The sequence below is a fragment of the Bacillus rossius genome, chromosome 3, assembly GCF_032445375.1.
Source record: "Bacillus rossius redtenbacheri isolate Brsri chromosome 3, Brsri_v3, whole genome shotgun sequence".
Taxonomy (NCBI): Eukaryota; Metazoa; Arthropoda; class Insecta; order Phasmatodea; family Bacillidae; genus Bacillus; species Bacillus rossius.
This window is the reverse complement of record NC_086332.1, coordinates 85,087,458-85,109,566: the sequence shown is the minus strand read 5'-3', so window position 1 is coordinate 85,109,566 and position 22,109 is coordinate 85,087,458. Positions and strand designations below refer to the sequence as shown.

Here is a 22,109-nt window from a genome sequence, read left to right as displayed (position 1 = left end):
GCCGGCTGCCGGTACAGCTACAGAGGGCGCCACGAGGTGGCTAGCAGTTTCGCCCGTGCATACGTTTACCTTTATCAGTGCCTCAGAAGATTTTCCGCGGTGACATGCCTGTTTAAATGCAGGAATCAATGCAAGAAGGTACAGGGCGCGTCTGACTGGTGAGTTCCTTAAATTCTGACGGTTTTTACTGCACAAAAAAATAGGTTGAAAAGAGCCATTTTCGTGATATTGGCGGGGTCGCAAAAGTGTTAAGGTGGGTATGTGACAACTTAAATCCACCAGACCGACGTCGAATGTTCTTTTTATTCCTTTCCTGCCCAAACAAAAATTGAAAATCTCAAGTACTTTCTAAAGGAGAGATATAGAGGTAAATGTCTGCAGTGGCTTCCTTCCATCGTCCAGACGGCGCCCTTAACCATTCATTTCCAACTTAGCGTCTTTCCAAAAAAATTTCCGGGTTAGTACACCAGGGTGTAGCAAACATGCTATACAGTATAGTCATAACACATAAGACGCATCCTCATCCTCTGCAGCCTCGCTGTTAACTCAGTGGTGTAGAAGTCAGCAGTTGCATTAACGGTTTGTGGTCAGTCAATATTATGAACCTTGTGTCCAACACATAATCTCTGAACTTCTCGCAGGCCTTTTCCACTTGAGCATATTGTGATTCTGCCTCACTCAGGCTTCGAGATGCAAATGCCACTGGTTTCCATGCACCTAGTTGATATTGCTCCAATACATTTCCTAAGCCAAAGGAGGATGCATCTGCCAGAATTAACTCGTGTTCCCTGTTGATAAAGAGCTAACCTGGAGAGTTGGGCTATTTCCTCCTTCAGTTTCTTCACTACCTGCCGCTGTGGTTCGTCCCACACCCAGTCTGTATCTTGACATAACAAGACTCGTAGTGGCTGAGTTTTTTCAGCTAGGTTGGGAATGAACTTCATTAAATACGTAATCATGTCCAAAAATCTTCTGACTTCCGTCCCATTAGTCGGTTCTGGCATGTCACTAATAGCTTTGGTCTTGTCCGCATCAGGCCCCACAGTACTTTCTGATATGACATGACCTAGGAACTTCACAGTCTTCACTTGAAACCAACATTTAGCCTTGTTGTGGGTAACGCCATGCGCCACTAGCACCGCTTCCAGCCGTTGGTCATGTTCTTCTGCAGTGCTGCCACAAACAAGAATGACATCTGCCTAGTTCACAACAGCAGGCATCCACCACACTAGGTACTGCATTTGTCGCTGGTAGTGCTCCGGGCCTGACTATCCCAAATGGCAGCCAATTAAAATAATACCGCCCAAATGGTGTGATAAAAGTTGCGTATGGCACAGACAAATCTGAGAAGTTCGGGTTGGAACGTTGGTTGATTTGACATGGAATGGATCTTACATCCTTTAGGCGAATGCATGCCCTTAAGCATGCAGTGAATATAGCAGTAAAGCAGCAGCATAGATTTTCTTACTCAAATGATTACAAATGATTACCAAAAGATTAAATATATATGTAATAAATATATATATCTCAATTACAAGAAGTGAGTATACACATGTAATTTATGTCCAAGAAAACATGGCAAGGCATAATTCAACAGCGCAGGGCTTGCCCGTTACACAGCCTGGTTAAACTTTATCGCAAAGCTAGCTATCGTACTGCATGCATCCGATATACACAATGCAAACATTTAACAGCCAAGTAATTAAGCAAGAACCAAATGGCCCAAATAAACTGTAAGGTGAACTAATTAATACAAGGCATAAGGAATACTGCACGCTACAGCCAGACATATGAATGAAACTAGCAAAAAAGGTATACCTACAATCCCGAAAGGCAAAACATATACAAATTAAAGTTAATTTTAAATAAATACAAAACCCAAAGCAATAGCAAAAATGCGGTGCACGAGACTCAACCTTGGCACAACATGCCTGTAAAGGGGACACAACTCACTGGCACCAGCACACGAATATTAACGTTACTGAAATTTCTGCTATAGGCTGCGATCGAAAATACGAATAAACTGGTGCACAGACATTTGTTCTTACGTTAATGTGCAGCCACCATGCACTAATAAAAGACGTTACTCACAAAGAAAGAACTTAAGCCATCTGACCTCTGGTTCTCATCACACAAGAAGAGCTAATGGACTCTAGTATAAATTAAAGAATCATGGCTGCGTGAAAATTTACGTTAAGACAGAAATTAAGTAAACTATACAAAAAGTAATAGCCAAATGACAGAAAGAATAGTGCCCAAGGGTTTTCTAGGCTTCCTCACTACATTGCACATGCGTGCTACAACTGGCAAGGAAGGGGAAGACACACTCAGAGGAGGAGAAGCAGGCGGGAGGGGGAACAACGAATGACAGAAGGCTAGACTTCGTGCGGCCGGATCAAACAGTGGAGAAACCACTGCAACTATATTTTCATATTGTGTCAAAAATCTCCTTTGTGATTTAATTTAAAATAGGGTGGAACATTGCTGTCACAACAAGTAAAATATTGGACACTTATAATCAGGATAAAAAATTTTGCTGTGAAGTATGACGTATCAATTTGGTAACTAGCTCTTTAACTACCAAATTTATTTAAGTGAAGTGGAGTAATTTGACTGTTTTCATCCACTTAAAGACAATCTTAATGCATCAAATGAGCAACCATTGATAAGTAAAGATTTTTCCAATTAATTAAATGTATTCGTTAGTGATTGAACAAAACCCTGATTAATTTATCAAATTTATCAAAACAATAACTGGCTTAAGAATTATTCATAGATGAACTAAAAAACACTGGTAATGAACAAAACTCATATTACATTGTATAACTGAATAAGTTAGCCGAAGTGTAATAAATCAGCAAGAACCTTGATAAACTGGAAATCAGATTAATAAAAAACCTGATTATTTGAAATACACCAGATTAACCAGATAAAGAATTCTAATCAAAGATATTGACAAATCAAATTAGATATGAAATGGCCTAACATTATTTCAAATTTTGAGGTTTTGCTTCATTTCAAAAATCTTTCTAAAACCAATGCAATTGACCAATTTGAGATTTAGAATTGGCCATTTTAAGAATTGGAATCGACTTTACACTGAATTAAGTGTGAACAGTTCACTGTATGTAAATTTCTAGGTAATACCACTTTATCAAACTAATAATTTTAATTTTTATTCTTGTCCCAATACAAATGTTAAATCACAAAATTTTGTGCTAGAAAATGTCACTGAAAATCTGTGATCATGTAAAAATGGAATATTTTTGTTTTTCTGTTTTTCAGAACCGATATGGTGGGAAGGGCCTCAATCGGCATGAGCTCGATGAGTTGTGGAGCATTGTGTCAGATTCATTTGGAAAGCAACTGGACAGCCTTATGTCTGCAGCGTCAGCCGATCTGCCACGAGACTGCGAGACTGAAGAGGTGAATAATCAGTTCTTGTGTATCAAGGCTCTTTTTGTCTGGAGCTGTTCCCCGCCCCCAAGGCACAGAAGTAAGGAGCATTAAGGATGACCAGTTATTCTCCATGATACGCTGGACTCATCCATGTTGTTTTCTTTGAAGAACCATAGGAAGAGTTAATACCTTTCTGTTTCAAGTTTCTCTTGTATTTAATATAAATTATGTATCAATCAACTGCGTTGAGCTCCAAAATAAATTTGCATCATCTCTCCATAATGTCTGAAATGTTTTTTTCTGTTTCAGACGAATCTTGAGTGGGAAGAGTTGTTTTTAAAGGACTACATGGGAAATTTTTTTCCAGGCACTGTTTATAATATTATCAGTGTATTATTGTTTATTCAATCATTATGATAACCGAACATTGCACCACTTCTATTACAATAATTACACACACCTCTAGTTACATACACCTCGACTCCTTGTTCCCGTCACCCTGTGTACCAACCTTACAGCATATCTCTTACATCTCCCTCTTAATGACTACATTGATACATTCTAGATTGAATACTGAATTGATGTTAGAGTGATTTACTTTGATAGATAATCACTAAGGTAGACAGGTTTTGTGAGATTCTTTGTGACCTGGGTCTTGTGGGAGTGTGTGGATGAACTCTGCAGTCCCTTGATTGATTTTTCTTAAGATCTGCATCCGTGAAACCTTTGAATCCCTCATCCAACATTCTTTCACAGTGCGAGGGCTGCTCCGAAGCTAATTTTACCACTCTGTGTTCACCTGACCAGTACCTTTGTTTGCTGACTTCAATGTCTTGCCCTGCTACTGCAAATTCATTTCTTGTAAAGGATCGCTTCAAATGAATTGTGTTCCTTCTTTTTACCCTACCTTTTTCATCCTGGATAAGTACTGAGCGTGGGGTATGTAGGACCTCAACCACACAAGCAGGCTTCCACACACCCCCATCCAGATAAACTATATGGTCACCCTTTTTGAACTCAACATGCCGCAGATTGGCAGTCTTGTCATAATGCTGCTTGTTTTGGAAATATTTCTGTGCCTGTAACAAGGCAAAGTTTTCAACAATCTTAGGTTTCAACAGGTTATTGTGAATTGGCAGAGTGGTTTTGGTCCTCCTACTGAACAAGAGTTGAGCTGGACTGAAATGTGAACCTAGAATGGGAGTATTGCGATATTCAAGTAGCATTGTGTGAATATCAAGATTTTGTTCAGCACACTTTTTTAACATTTTTTTACAAATCCTTACTGCCTGCTCTGCCAAACCATTACTTCTGGGATGATAGGGGCTTGCAGTTTGAATTTTGAAACCATAACTGCTGCTAGTTAGCAGTAGATCTTTGTGTGCATTATTGGTCACATAAAGAAAGTTTACAACTCTTCAGAAAAAAATTTTTATTATGCCATTACAGCAAACAAGTGAAATTATTTCTGAGCCTGGTAATAGAGTTGTTAACCTATATTTGAATCCTGGTCCAGCAATTTTTTTTGTGAGCTTTTACATTGCATAGACTATGAGCTTATACAAGAAAGGAAAACACCACAATACAAATGAAGGGTATTGGGGAAGGAATCAGTCATGGCCTGCCATAAGGCATCGTACAAGTATTTGCCGGGAGAGATTTTGGGAACCTATGAAAAACTGAAATCAGGATTGCCAGACCCTGAAATGTGTCTTAACCACCACGCCACCTCATTTCATATGTTATTACATAAATTAATAACAATTATGATATGCTTTACTGTAATCTCTGTTAAGGAAGAATTATGTAGTAGTATATTTTCAATCTATGAGTAAATGTCTTGCCTAGAAAAGCCCCAGTTGCAAGTAACCAATTTGCGACAGCATCTTGCTGGTAATCACTGCTAATACTCTACACAAGCACTCTCTCTAGAGACAAAAATAATGGTGAACAGCAGACACTAAAACAGTGAAAATGTAAGTTTATGTACTGTATAAAACTGTAATACTTTTTTTCTTCACTGTGCAGCACAATAATTTAATCCTAAATTGAGAACTAAAGAGGAATTCACACTTTAATAAAATCACAAAAATTATCTTACCTGAACAGCTTTAATCCAATTATCTTGTTTATTTTTATTTTAGTGTATGAGCCTTTTACATTAAATATAAAAGAATGCTTAATCATAAAAATTAATAATTAGGTGCTTGGCACAACCGACCATAAAGCAAAACTACAGATCAACTAAGCAATATCTGGATTTAATTACCTTATTTTATTTTTGGCCTTAGTTTTGGAAATAAAAAATTTTGGTGTAACTTGCATTTTCTTTGGTATTTTTTTGATGCTATTTATTCTTACATTGGGTTATTTAATATTCTAAATGTGTTGCTTATTTTCTCACCAAAATTGCTTAAGTTTGCCTTTGTAATAATATTAGGTACTTTAAAATTAAATAATTTTTATGTGCATGTTTGCAACATTTCCTCAGAATTAAAGAACAAATCTGAGTTATACAAAAAAAAATTTCAATTCAGCTTTACTCAGAATTATAAAAACAAATTGGAGAAATTTAATAAATTTTTCAATTTTCTTCAGTAAAAACATTAATGTATTTAATTGGATTCAAGATGCATGTGGTTATTATTTATATGATTTTAGTATTGTGCTACACAGCGATTAAATATGTATTTTGGTTTTATATATTATGTAAAATCATATTTTGATTATTTTTATTATTGCAGTTCACCATTAGCTTTCTCTTTAGTAAATGCAGGAGGACTACGAGATGAGGAAAGCACAAATAGAGTATTGGCTGCTATCATCGGCAAGTCCCTATGGCAAGTCTTAGTTTACTTGTAAATGGGGCTTTTCTAAGCAAGACACTGAAGAAATTCTTTAACTTAGTAGAAAACACAAAGTAATCATTACAACTGGTTTATTGCATACTAATATTTGTTTTATGAGACCGATATTTAATTTATACTATTTTTTCATATAGTGAATTTTGTGTTGTACTTTATTTTAATAAGGTTTATCAATTTTCCCCCTAAACTTGTATTTTAAATTTATGTTAATAGTGTTACATGCGTGCTAGGAGCCAAGGCCGCAACGCGTGCCAGGTACCTGAGTGAGCCTTCCAGCGACTCTGGCCAGCGGCCCCGCACGGGCGCTGACGTCACACATGCCACGAGTGCCCATCTGGATTACAAGTGTCTCACTGCCCCCCTGCACCAACCTGCCTCAGGCCATTGTGAATGTCCCTTTTAGGGGCCTGGGAATTCTGCAGATTTCCCCCGGCCACCACGCAAACTGGCATGAATAAACATTGCCTTTCTGGACTTTTCGGGCATAGGCTCAGCCTGGAATGATGTAATTCGTCACAGCCGTACTGTTCCCTTTGAGAAGGATGCTACAGGGATAAAAGCGACAACGCTGGCCTCCGTGAGAGTTCCGAGAGTTTGGAAAGTTCCACGAGTGAAGGGAAGTGTAACAACGGTGAAGAGGGTGAGAAACCCCCTCGATAGTAGCACGACGCGGAGCGATGGGATAGAGAGAGTGCGACTTAATGGCGTGGGACTGTGTGTGTGGACAGACCCGAGGTAAGGGGTGAACCACTGTTGAGGCTCCATTGAGGAGTGCGAACTGTGGAACTTGACAGACATTGAGTGACTTGCGAATAAAACATTTTTAAGTGCCAGTGATTGGTGATCTGACAATTTTAAATACAATTATTTATTAGTAAATTTAATATTAATAGTTAATAACATTGTAATAAAACTTAATTGGGCTATCCCTTACGAACCTATTTCCCCCACATTATACTCGTAACAATAGTTATGCATGTGTGTATATACAAATATTTTGATATGTTCTATATCTCGGTGCACTTAACTCCTTGTAGGATCTGCAGATTAAAATAAAATAGGGATTTCAGTAAAGCATATGATTATTTTTACTAGTGTATTTTTGTATCTGATTTCAAATTGTGGAATCTTTATTGGTAAATGAAAATGAGATTTAAATTTTTCAATTACTGCCTTTGTTTCAGAAATTAGTTGAGGGTGAGAACTTTATTATGTCGGTGTTGTACCTGGTTCCTAAAACTTTGTGTGGCAAAGATGATATCCATATACCAGACTCGCTAATGGACGTGCTGCTAGCACTCCAGGGGTTCCTGTGCAATCCTGCAATTCCTGACAGGGTGAGTGACTGCACTTCTTTTTTGATTCAAGAATTATTGAGATCAGGGGCGGCTAACATTTTAATAGTGTGCTAATTTGTATTTTGAGTGGTCTTTGAACCTACCCCCTCCTTTTTTCAATTTTATAGCATTTCTGTTTTTAAAAAAAAATAAAAATGAAAATTTAAAAATGATTAGTATTTATGAATTACTTTAAATTCAACACTTCATTTTACTGTATTTTATAAGTTCAGATATTAAGATAATCACCAAAATATAACAACTAATTGCTAGTTTTTTAATTTACCTTCAACATGATTTTGAGAAATTTAATTTCTTTTGTATTACCGTGTTTTCTCGCATAATCGTGGCACATTTTATTTTAAGATCAAGTTTGAAAAGTAGGGGTGCGACGATTATGCGGAAAAAAAATTGTTAGGTAAAGTTATTCTTAAAAACAAAACCCGTTCATGGAAAGTACGTTTATTTAAAAAAAGGTGGAGTATACAAGAGCATGCCAAACAATCAATATTAATAATTTATTAAACATAAACCTTTCTTCAACTTTAAATAAAAAAACCAAAACTAACGTGAACACAAACCACTTGAATCTGACGTGAACTAACTTGTCGTAGTACACACTTGCCACGAAAGAATGCAGGCTATCAAATGTAGTTAACTCGGCACCTGACAGAGTGCGTTTTGCATCCAATTGGCGTGATATCAATATTCGACTATGTGCGCGCGCTCTATATGGGAAGCAACATAACCAAACATGAATGATGCGCTGGCTACATTTTTATAAGCGGTACGCCGCGGCAACGCAGACAATCAGATAAAGGAAATAATGTTTAAAAACGTCTTTAAAAGAAAATTTACACGTCAGACAACTTCGTATTTTCCCGTTTATTAATTAAGTAAGTAGTAATGACCGAATAAATATTAGATTTCTACTTTAAAATACATCGTTTTATATGGAAAAGATACCTACACAAAGCGCTCGGCATCTACTAGCGGTACCAAAAACATGTGAGTTTACGCGACAATTTTTTTATCCCAAATTTGGACGGCCTAAAATATGGGTGCGACGATTATGCGATAAAAGAGGGTAAAAGACCTTATCTAGTATAGTCAGTCACCTCTCGATTCTACCAGCCTTTACAGTTCCCGTGAAAAGGGTAATTATTTAGAAGGGATATTTATTGGAATTTGGAATTATTTTGACTCGTCTCAGCCCTCCAACCAAAAACAAATTACACTTTTCACATGAGTCAGTGTTCACCCTACTCTAAAACAAAATTTCACATTGTGTTTATTAAAATATTAAGTTATTTTGTTTGTCATATGTCTTGGAGGAAACTGATACCCTAGAAGTACATAGACAACCTTTATATTATCTTGAAAAGAGCACTTCAAGTGAGTCTGCTATAAAGCACATACACTTAGGGGTTAACTTAATTAATTAGGACAGGGGGATTAAACATTGCATGATTTAATGTTGTTTAGAGTTGTGGCGTTCTGTTTGAACACATACACACTAACGTACTGCGGCTGCTCAAATGCCGGAAAGAATGTGTGAGGGTTGGGAAGGGAGCGGAGTAGGCTCATGGGGGCGAAACCTCGTTTGCCATCAAAGTGTTCCATGAGTTTCTGGAGCAACAAATTATGCCAGGGTGCTGTTCCGTTCGATTGGCTGTTAATAACATCCAGTGAACATTCTACACAGCAGTCACATGCTTACATGTGGAATTTCCCCAATAACAAGAAAATAACTATGTCTCAGGCAGGCGTTAGGGTGTTGTACTCCCATATTTCTTTCACTCAAAAAAAAACTGTCCGCAATGTTCTAGGAGCAATAACATGTGATACAAACATTTAAATAACATTACTATCACAATATTCACACAAGATAATGAAAGGCTAACCACTTTATCACAATCTAAATTTGTCACTAAATTGAAAACTCATAAAAGGTTCCAAACTGCTTTCTAGAAATAAAAAATGTTCTATTATTCTTAAGAACAATTCAGAACATTTACATATTACATATATATTATCAAACTAGGGCATTATGGCCTTGAAATATATATTTAACTGTTGTAATGTATTTGAAAAAAAAATTATTTTAAAATTACTTTAAAAAAAAAAATTGGACAGGGCAGGGATTCTGCAACGTCACAAATTAGTATTTGTTTGCTAGGTTCAATGTGCGACTGCACAGCTGTTTTTGGATCTGTACAAGAGACGATACTTGCAGCCAGCTGAGTGTGTGAACGTGTTGCAGTATTACCTAGACTGTGTCCTGAATGAGAAGAGCTCTGTGACGTGGGTGAGTGTTAGAAACATCTAGAGGAGAGTCTGATGGTGGTGGAAGGATCAGGTGGAGAGTGATGGGCTGCCCAGCTGGCTGGTGATGTTGAATGTAGCTTGACTGTAGTAAACAAGCATTTAATAATTAGTTGGGAAAAATTGTTAGTTATACATAAATTGTGTTTATACTTCTCTTTGTTGTTTCCACAGAAACAGTATTAGATGAATATCTAAAGAATTTTTTCAAGTAAATACAGAAACTGCTGTTGAGTCTGTTTTATTAATTTAAAAATTAGTTGTTCGAGTTGACTTATTTTGTGCACATGAACCACGGACAACCAAAACCAGAATATCGCGACCAAGTTTTGAACTCACTTTTGTCAAGTGTTGACTTAAAATAAGTATTAATTTGTAGCAATTTATCTCGTTAATGCCAGTTAAATAAAACCATTCAGTATTATAGCCAATAAAAATCTAACTTCCGTAATGACTTTATTTCATTACATTAGGTGTTTAAACTGTAAAATTTTTGACTTTCCCATAAACATTTCAAAGTGACTCTTATTAGCTTGTGAGTTTAACATTATAGGACTTCCATGGTTCATGAGTGCTATTTTAGCATGAGCAAGTTTTAGCATGAGGGATTTTGGAGATGTCACTCACAGTAAAGTGATAATATGAGATAAAAACTAATTTTCTGTGAATTAACAGATTAAAAGTATTTTTTGATAATATGCTCTTTGTAAATATACGTGAGAAAGTGAGATAGATTGTTAATAAAACAACTTACACTAGTTCTTAACTGAAAACAAAGATGTGTTACAATTCTGAATATGAATTTTCCTTCGATCACTACAGAAGACTGGATAATCATTTAAGAAATGTGCAGAGTTTTGAAACCATTTGGAAGTGAAACAAAATTTATCAGTTGGGAGCACTGTGCCACAGAATCAATTGTAATTGTGTTGGTTAACTGCTTAATCGACATGTGTATCACTGATTTTTGTGAAACAATAAAAACTGTAATTTTGAAGAGACAAAATAGCTTGATCAAAAGGTCAGATCTGTTGAGTATAAAAATACATTGGTGATGTATAGTCGTGGATCCCTGGTTTAAGACTCTCCCATTCAAAAATGCAGAAGCAGCCGAGAATGCTAAAAGAAAAGTAATTGTACTTATTACTGGAAGACTCCTTGAAAATACTGAACCAACGACCCAGGCAAATGAATCTGTTTCATGCACTGACTCAGATGAACTTTCCTAATGGGATTCATTCGATAAATTAGTCGTAAGTGCTCGACCTTGTGGAATAGGAAAATCAAGAACAACTATTGAAGTTCATAAATACATGGAAGAAAAAATCTTGTCAAGACAAATGGACACTCTACAGTGCTAGTGAGAAAGAGCTTACAATTACCCACACCTAAATTATATTGCAAAAGACCACCTTCGTACTTTGGCATCTTCGGTACCATGTGAAAGAACATTCTCAAAAACTGGAAATGTGTTGAATAAATGTCATACAAGATTAAGTGCTAAAAAGACAAAATAACTCTTGTTTTTGAATGCAAACTTATCTTTTGTAAAGTAATAATTTTTTTAGTAGGAAATGTCCAAAATGTTTATGTCGTGAACAAACAAAATTACAAACCAGTACAAAAGGCAGTTGATTTTTTTTGTTTAAAAATTTTCAGTGTATATGTATGTTTAAAATTTGTAGGTGTGATAGTTGTGGACAATATTTTATAGGATTTTGTATATTGTAATTTGTTATGCATTATTTCATTTTCTTAAAATTTTAATTGTTTATTGAGACATGTAGTTCTTTTGATTGATTTAAAAAAATTTTCTGAAAGTTGTAATATTTTTAATATTCAAATAGTATATTAGTGGATGTATTATATTATTATTGAAAAATGGTTTTACGAACATAACTTTTTAATTATACTAGTAATTATTATTACCATAATTTTTTCTAGCATATTTGTAAATGTAACATTTCAGACATACAGTGAAACTCTGTTAAGACGTTTTTCAAAGGACTGTCGAGAAGAAACTTCTTAGCTGGGAAAACTTCTTACAAGGGAAAAGGAAACTATCCTCTTTTTCATAGCTTACTATCAGTATAATTGAACAAATTTACAAATGGTATCAATTTCTAGTGAAAAATAGAGCCTAAGACTATATAACGAAACAAAGATTAAATTTCCTATTTGTGAAACTAATTCCTACTTGCATTTACATATATTGAATAATTAATGTTTACACAAAACAGTACAATATTACATGTTCTAAATTAAATTTTTTGAAAAAAGTGATCCAGTGTTGTTTGCTTGGAGTTCTTCTCAGTTTGCTTCATTATGAAATTTTCAATGAGCCAGACACTTTGCCAAATGTTGTCTGGCACGTTTGCAGTTCCTTGAACTAAGTCCCGCAGCCCTTCCAGATGCACTAAGGCATCAGAACAGGTTGGTTTTGATGGTGCTCTTGGTTCACTTTCCTCATCTTCTTCAGCTTCGTCATCATCTTCTACTGCAATCACATCACTGTTGCTGCTGCTGCTTGCTATTGCTTCAGCACTCTGAGGCTCACAAGGCAGAACGTCACTGTCAGCTTCAACATAATCATCAAAACTACAAGTGATTTGTAGTTTGCTTTGCAAACTTTTCCATGCATTATTGCACGCACCCTCATCGCCACCATCACCCTCATCGCCACCATCACCCTCATCAGTTGGGGCTACAGTGTCACCTCCAAAGCCTGCCTTCTTGAAGCAGTTGGCAATAATGGTTGGGTCCAACGAATCCCAAGAAGCCGCTAGGAAATGCAGTGCATCTAATATAGACACTTTGTAGGGTGGAGAGTTGGGTGTGTTGTGGTTCATTTTTGTTATTAGTCTGCACACCAGTCTCTTGCGATAATACTGCTTTAGGACCTTGATCACACCCTGATCCATGGGTTGCAGAACTGACGTGGAATTAGCAGGAAGAAACTGTATTCTCACATTCCTCAAGTTCGCCACATTCTTCGGATGGGCAGGGAGATTGGTCCATAAACACAATTATCTTTCTGTTTTTTACTCACATTTTGGCATCCAGGGAGTGCAAATATTGTTCAAAGATGCTGCAAGTCATCCATGCAGTTTTATTATTTGTGTACCTACATGGTAAAGTTTTCACATTTTTAAAACATCGTGGATGTTTTGCCTTCCCAATTACAAAAAGTGGAAGCTTCTCGGACCCATCCATGTTGGCCCCCACAAGAACAGTCAACCTCTCCTTGCTCTGTTTACCCCCATGACAAGCCTCTCCTTTTAAAACAAATGTTTTGTCAGGCAGCATTTGAAAAAAGAGGCCGAACTCGTCAACATTGAAGATGTCCTTCGGTTCATACTCGGATAGAATTTGAGGCAATAATATTTTCCAGGCATCTATTGATTCTTCACTCACACTCTCAGACTCTCCACTTATTGCCCGGTACACAATGCCAGTTCTATTCTTAAATCGGTCAAGCCAACCATTCGATGCTTTAAACTCAACATTAAGTGTCAAAGCAATCTGTTCTGCTTTTTCTTTTAATATCACACCACTCAATGGGATGTTTTGTGTACGTTGTTGTTTAAACCATTCAAGCAATGGTTTTTCTATCTCGTCATATTTTCCACTCTTCCTCTTCTTACAGGTCAATGAAATATTGCCAGCCTCGGAACGTATTTCTTCTTGTTTGGCAACAATGGTATTAAGTGTTGATGGTGGTATTCCCAACTCCTTAGCGATCGCCACTCGTGGAACCTTGGGAATAGAATTAACTTTGTTTATAATGTCCAGCTTTTCTTTTAATGAAAACGCTTTGTGTTTGATTCCAATCTTATTTAACGCCATTATTATGAAACTAAAACATATTTTGTATCACCTTCAAATAAAAAGAAAATAAAATTTAAAAAAAGAAAAAAACGTAACACTCGTGCAAGACGACGCTAACTTAATTAGCGGGAATCTGTGGCGGTAACACTACTCGGCAGTCGGCAATAGACAGAATCGCGTGTTGCAGCAATCGGCGAGGGGAAGCCTACAACTCACGTAGTTTCAGTTCCCTCAGAAGATTTCCGAAGTATTGCGTTTTGGTATTAAGCCGCTAAATCATAAGTTTCCAATGAAAACAAGCATGTTGTGACTGACCTAATCTAACCCTTTGATTTTTTTAATTTCGATATTTGAGAGAAATCCGAAGTTGCACGAACGTGGTAAGGAACTGAAACTATGTGAGTTGTAGGCTACCGATCGGCGAGTTACCCATATCGATAGTCAGCTACAGGCGCGCACTCTATTCGGCCATCAACCTAACCAAAAATGATGCCAACCGGCGAGCAATCGACGTGAATAATCGACTTCGTGCGCGCACTCTGTACGGGCATCAACCAAACTACCACGATGGCAACCAGCGCTTGCTACATGTTAATTTTTATATGCGACTGGCGTTAAATGTGAAACGACTAAACGAGTCCTAAAGAGAATATACTTGTCAACCAATTACGTATTTTTAACTTAAAAAATATAACGGTGATTTCCCAATAAATAATGCATTTAAACTTTAAAAAAAGATCGTTTCATACGGGAAACTAATTTTACAAGGATCGTCTTACACGGAAAATAATAACCTACATCATATGGAGAAAATGGTGGGACCGAAGCATTTGATCGTATGAAACAGGAAATTGTATTTTGCGGGATCGTTTTAAACGAGTTTCACTGTATTTTCATTGTCCAATGATTTCCCCTTCTGTTTTTCCTTATTTTAAATTTTACATTGAAACTTAAATCTTCCCTTAGCTAGATCTCATTTACTGAATAGAAGAAAAATATGTTGCCGCAAAACTAATGCTAATACTGATGCAACATGTTTGAATGATTTACCATCTTGCACATTGAGACAATTGCTCTTAGCTTTGGTCACAAACATGACAGTGGGAACAGTTTTTACTACTAGTGTCGGCCGATATTGCTGAGGTGGTACTTGAGTTAATAAAGTATGATTGTTTTCAAACTCCATACCAGTAGTAGTGCAGTTTCTGATCCTGAGGGTCTAAACTGCGATTGCTCTCCTACCACCAATAGTAGAGAAGCTTCTAGTAAACTGATCACTCTCAAACTACCAACAAGAATACACTTTTGGTTCCTGCAAAACTGTAATTGCTCCCAAACAACCAAGGGAAGCCTAATGTGTACAAAAGGTTTTGACTATGCCCGATCACTCCTGAAGAATTCACCTTTAGCCAACTTTGGGATTTTGTTTTTTTTTTCCTTTTGAAACTATGTGCGGGAATAATAACATGAAAATAACTAGCAAAAATAAAAGAAAATTGTTTCAGATATGCATTAAGAAAAACCATTTTACATAGACTGAGAATAAGTTAGCTTCCAATCCCAGATTTTTGAGCCAACTGAAAATAGTAAACCTCAACTTTGTGTCTGTTTTGTGCAATTCAGCATATCAGCTTTAGTGTTACCCAGGTTTGTGTTAATTTTAGAATTTTTGAACTTGGCACTTTTAATTGGAATTCAGCTGATATCACAAAGTTTAAAGGGCTATATAAAAATAATATTATACCCTATAGAGATGGTTTTATTATACTTTTGTTTCTTCTGTATTGCACAATTATTTTGGTGAGGAACTAACAATAATTTTTGTAACTAGCAGAAATAAGAAAAAAAATTTAGCTACATAATGAATTAATGTTTTTGTACTTGTGTGTTTGAGCTTTTGTATATACTCTTGTGTAAGAATTTTTTTTTGTTTGGTGAAAAACAAGCAATAACTTTCGTAAAAATCAGAAAACATTTTCTTATTCAATAAGGTTCTCGCATAGTTGCTAAACTGTATTAATGTATATTTAGTCACTCCATTAATTAAGTATTTTGATATAAATTAGTAATACAATCAATCATTAGCTTTAAGCCTAACACACAATGCATCTAAGATATTTTACACGGGGTTGTGAGAGAGAAAGTGTGAGTTGTAAAATGATTTGTTAGAGCCTACTGTTTCCCACACAGAATATATTACATATTTATGTGTGAAAATAGACAAAAATATTTATAAATTTTATTTGGTACACTGCTAAGGTACCTATATACAAAACATGCATGTGTGTTATGTGCCATATTAAGACTAGCAGTTTTTCCAGTCACCTGCCTAACAGAGTAAAAGAGAATGAATATTACCTATGACAGCCATTACTATGGTACAGCTTCTTGAAAGTTTTGCATACTTTTTTGTTTTATGGTCTCTAGACAAAAAAAAATGTTTTATTATATATAGAGCATAAAAGACTGCCTAATTTTGCATAAATTACTTCCAAATTGATAAAACATAGGTCAAGTTTGTTAATGGGCAGAATCGAACCCCGGGGTACAAATGTGAGGAAAGTTTTTTGAAAAACTAAAAAAATCACTAACTCCCTTTAATATGGCAGATATCGTATCCACTTAAAGTTATTATACCTCCTAAGAATAATACATACAACATTTGAAATAAATAAATAAATATATATATATATTTATATATAAAATTTAGCTAAAGGAGTGGTTATCATCTGTCCTTGTAAATGTTGTTTGTGATAATTTTGATTAGTGACAACACAATCTTTCTTGTGATGTTTATTAATTTTTTATGTGTACATGTATATAAAACCTTTAACAATGTAATATTTTTATGACAAATAAATTGATATTAATAGAAAAAAAAACAAATATACCCACTTTTATGATCCACAAAAATTCCACAAAAATTTATTACTTCCCATTACATTGATGGGTAAGCATATTTTTACGTACCTATTCAAGGCATAAAAAGTATTGCTAGGGGCTAGAAACATTTTTGTAGATGTCTTACAAGAAACATAATCAAAGATGTTTCATAAGAGCTATGAATATTACATTTGTTAACTAACTTCAAGCAATATAATGAAACAAAGTGTTACATACTAAAATAATGTAACATTTCCTCAGTACACATGGTAGCAAAAATCATTTTAATTTGGTACAAGCATGCATCTTTGCTAGCACTGTCTTGAATTTTGATCAAACCTGGATCAAAAAGTGAATTTTAACAGCATAAGATAAGGGAAGTTATACATACTGTGGTAAAATCTTCCAGGCCTTCAATAGCCTCTATTTAGAAGTATGTATAATATAGAACACAATTTATTCCATCACATTCAAATGGTTCTAAAACATTTATTTCAGTTCAATTATGTTATACACAGGATTTTTCATTTATGTTCAACATTAAGATTGGTGGTGAATTACCTCTCAAAAAAATTAAGTTGAAAAATTCAAATATTCAGGTGTAAGAGCTTCCCACATGCTGAATCAGCTGCTGTGTGTCTAATATTGTTTTACGTATTTTCTTATTTCATTATGCTACATGCAATGAGATAACTTCTTGAAGCCATTTTGAACAAAGTTAATTTTTTAGCAATTTTTAAAGGTCAACAGTAATCTCTTGCCATCTATGCTGTTTTATTATTTGTTGTATAACTATAATTATACTTCTACAATAACAACTAACGGTCTCTTATTATCACTGCTTTATTCTTTATTATCACTTCCTGCATCGTTATATGCTATCCACTCCAACTCATCTACCTTATATCACTGCTGCCAACACTCACTCTTTTAAAGTCCCAAGTCTTTATCATACATCTCCCCCTTTTCCCCCTCATTAAAAGGAGATACACTAACTATATCTAAGCACATTATCAACAAGTTACCTAGCTTCCCTTACAACTACATATTCAGCTTTAGCGGTGGTATAACTTGCCTGCCTGTTCTCGTCCTATACCCTTCAGAGGGGCAGTTTACTTTTTCCACCTTCCCTTTGTCTTGAGTTCTTGTGTTACCAACCCTCTCTGTCTCAACATTAATTTTTTCTGAGGGGTTGGTTACTGACCCCGTGCTAAGCTCCTTGCTGTCCTCTAGTTTGTGTAGGTATCCTGCACACTTGCTAGCCTCCTTGCCCGCTGTTTCGAGTTCTGTTGTTGTAAAACCTTTGAAGCTTTTCAAGAATGTGTCATTCCTCTTGTATTCTCTGTGTGTTTCCTAATCCCTCACAATATATGATCTGGGTGTTGTGTGTTTCCCCACGACAACTGCCTTGTTCAAATACCGTGTTTTCAAATCCCTTAACAAGACAGAGTCACCCTTGCGAAACTTCTTTTCCCGTGCTGCCGTTAGGTTATACCTACGTTTGGTTTCCGTTCTGACCTGTTGCAACGCTGACCTCACATCATGAACTTTCGGTAACAAGAGCTCTCGTTTGATAGGAAGCTGTGTTCTCAGCTGGCGACTCATCAGTACCGACGATGGAGACACTCCAACATACACTAAAGGAGTTGCCCTATAATTAGGAAGAACATTTGAAGAGGCTGTTTGGTGTACTCCGCCTTTTTAAGCATTTTCTTAACTATGCCTACAGCCTTCTCAGCTAGACAGTGCCCTTTAGGATAGTAAGGCCTGGATGTTACTAGTTTGAAACTCCATTGTTTGGCAAAAGTTTTCATCTCAAAACTATCAAACGGCATGTTGTCAGTTACTACTCTTTCCGGGATTCCTAACCTGCTAAAAATAACTGAAAATGACTCTATAACTGAACTACTGGTCTTGTCTTGCAACCGTTCAACCTCTAACCACCGCGACAAGTAATCTACCACTACCAAATACGACTTTCCTGCATGTTCAGCTATATCTGCTGAGACTACCTGAAACGGGTAATCAGGATCCGATTGGTCAAGCAATGGTGACTTGACAGTTTTGTTACTAAACCGTTGACTGACATAACACGACAAAACTAAGTCTACAATTTGAGAGGTAATACCAGGCCAATAAAAATGCGAACGGACTTTTTGAATAGCTTTCTTACAGCCCTCGTGTGTTTCGTATAGCACTTGTAACGCCTGTCTTCTAAGACTACTTGGCACAATCAGCCTGTCATTTAAGTACAACAACCCCTTTTCAGCAGTTATCTCAGCCCTCATATTATAATAGTGGCCCAGATCTCCCCCGATATTCTTGATATTAGGCCACCCATTTTTAACATAAGACAGGATTTTACTTAACACAACATCCTTTTTTGTCTGATCTACATATTGCCGATATTTGTCCTCTGTGAAAACAATTTCATGCATACCTACTACATGCACAACATCTTTCATGGACTCATCATCTTTCTCTGATTTCAGTGGATAGTTCCTGGACAACAGATCAGCTACATGCATCTTTGCCCTTTGTAGATAACGAACCTCTAAACTATACATTAGCAATTTTAACCTCAACCTCTTAAGCCTAGTGTTCTTGATTTGCACCATGCGCTTTCTCATCAGTGATACCAAAGGCAGATGATCAGTGTAAACAACTACCCTACTTCCGTAAATATAATTATGAAACTTTTCACAAGAATAACATATGGCTAACAGCTCTTTCTCCACCTGAGCGTAACCTTACTCTGTTTCTGTCATGGACCTTGATGCAAAATGTACCGGCCTATTATCCTGTATTAGGCAGTTACCTATCCCACTTTGACTAGCATCACACTGTATGACTATCTCTTTACTAGAATCAAAGCCAGCCAAAGTGGGAGCTGCACTGACCCTTTGTTTAACATTGTCAAATGCAGTTTGCTGTCTGTCTGTCCATTCCCACACCACATATTTCTTTAACAACTCTGTCAATGGTGCTACTACCTCAGAAAACATTGGCACAAAGTCCCTAAGATAATTCATGAACCCCATTAGCTGCTGCAGCTCTTTCTTATTACGAGGTGCTTGTAAGGCCTGTACCGCTGCAACTTTGTCAGGGTCTGGGTGAACTCCCTCTTTGCTAACAACAAATCCCAAATATTTGACTTGATTTACACAATACTGAAACTTATCATAATTAAACTTAATATTGTATTTAACAGCTCTGCTCATCACTTTCTCTAGAACTTGATCATGTTCAACTTTAGTTTCTCCACTAATTAAAATATCATCAAAATACACAAACACTCCCTCTATATCTCCAAAGTACTTAGTATTCAGTTTCTGACACACCTGTGGCGAACTGGCTAACCCAAAGGGCAGTCTCTTGAACCTGTAGCACCCAAATGGTGTATTGAATGTACATAGCTTAATTGACTCCTCATCCAGCAACACTTGATAAAATCCATCTTTTAAGTCCAGCACTGAAAACCATTTTTTCCCAGTTAAACTTGATTTTACTTCTTCAATTGTGGGAATAGAGCAATACTCTCGCAAAACATACTTATTCAGTTCTTGAGGATCTATTGGGTTTCTCCACTACTACCAACGTATGAACCCAATCCATCACTTCTGTGCAAGGTTGAATAATGTTCTTATTCACCAGATGATCTAAGGTATCCCGTAACTTACCCTTGATGGAAAGTGAAACTCTCCTGCTCGCATTTGCTACTGGCACTGCATTGTCCTTTAGATTTAACTTTTACACATCTGGGAAGCACCCTACTCCTTTAAAAACTTGTTTATATTTCTGAACAGTGCTGTTTTTTCCATCCCCCTCTGCAATTGCCACCTTGAGTGACTCCACTCTCTGAATAAGGCCTAATTCCACACAGTTGTTTAAGCCTAATATTGGGCATGCCCCTTCATCCTGAACAACCATAAACTCAGCTACTGTCACTCTTTTATCAGTCTCACAGTCCACCAAAATCTTGCCCAGAGGCTTTACCTGAAACCCTCCAAAAGCTTGTAACCTCACTTTAGTTTTAACTAGCTGGATCTCCCTCCCAAGCTCTCTGTACACTCTGTACGGTAGAATATTAGTGACTGCACCTGAATCCAACTTAAACTTCATACTAACACTCCCGACAGTCACTTCTTTAAACCATTCCTTATCACTGCTCCCCTTTAACCGACTGACTGATAATACCTCTAGTGGATCTGAGTCACTACCACTACTCACTTCGCCATAGCCTACCGTAAACATTTTACTGCTCTTCTGAGATCCTCCGTGCTTGCCATTCCTACTAGAACCACTTGCTTGATTCTTGCACGCTACTGCAAAATGGTTAAAACCCATACACTTATTACATCTTTTTCCAAACGCTGGAAAGTTCCTCACCTCATGTTTTTTTAAGCACCTCGTACATTCTGTATATTGTTTATCTCGTCTCTCCCCTGATTGTTTATGAAATCTATTCCGACACTGATTTGTTTGTCGCGACCTAACCTCCAAAACATCTTGTGTTGTCTGGCCTTCTGTTAGAGCTTTGGCACTAATCTCTGCAACCTCCACCGACTTGCAGTAATTCACCATTTTCTCTAAGGTCATATCACCACGGAGTAATTTTTCTTGTGTTACAGAGGATGCTATTCCCAACACTATTTGTGCTTTAAGTAACTTTTGCTCTTGATCTCCAAATTCACACGGCTCACTTAATAACTTCAGGTCCATATAAAACTTATCGAAAGTCTCGCCACTTACTTGCTTGCAACTAAAAAATTTGTGAATATTCATAGCTTCATTCTTTCATGGAACACAATGGCTGCCCATTAGCTTTAAAATTCCTTCAACTGTTTCTTCTTAATTTTCCTGCTCACGTTGCAGTGAGCTGTACACCTTTAAAGCTTCAGACCCCATAAGATTCTTGAGCCTTGCTACCTGTACTTTACTTGGCTTTGTGTCCGTTTCAGTCACTAAAAAGTACACTTCTACCTCTTGTTGAAACAGCTTGTAATTACGCGCCACATCGCCATTGAGGCTCAGTGGGCTCGGCTTATTGAACTCCATGTTAACGTTCTTATTCTTCAGTTCTTCTGGATCCTACCGACTGCGCCATGTTTTATTATTTGTTGTATAACTATAATTATACTTCTACAATAACAACTATTATTATCACTTCCTGCATCGTTGCATGTTATCCACTCCAACTCGTCTACCTTATATCACTTCTGCCAACACTCACTCTTTTAATATCCCAAGTCTTTATCATACATATGTTATTTCATCTGTAACAGCCACCAAGTTATTTGAACAGTATGTAATAGTAATAACCCCAAAAATATTATCTAAGGATATCCTTGTACGTAACCTTTCATAACTGTTTGTCAGTTTAGTTTAAGTTTAGTACACATTGGGTGAATTTATCGTAAGTAAAACATTTTCTTCCAGCCTATGCCACATAAAAATAAACATGTTAGAT

The 22,109-nt window shown here is 36.5% G+C and overlaps 1 protein-coding gene across 4 annotated transcripts in view; it reads left to right on the top strand.

Moving 5' to 3' along the window:
• LOC134530997 (uncharacterized) overlaps positions 1-22,109 on the top strand; it is a 291,668-nt gene that overhangs the window by 40,107 nt on the left and 229,452 nt on the right. For all 4 annotated transcript variants that reach the window (XM_063366412.1, XM_063366415.1, XM_063366413.1 and 1 more), the window contains exons 2-4: positions 3,286-3,426; positions 7,451-7,603; positions 9,783-9,911. In XM_063366412.1, the coding sequence (XP_063222482.1) occupies positions 3,286-3,426; positions 7,451-7,603; positions 9,783-9,911 (423 nt within the window). The remainder of the gene's footprint in view (positions 1-3,285; positions 3,427-7,450; positions 7,604-9,782; positions 9,912-22,109) is intronic.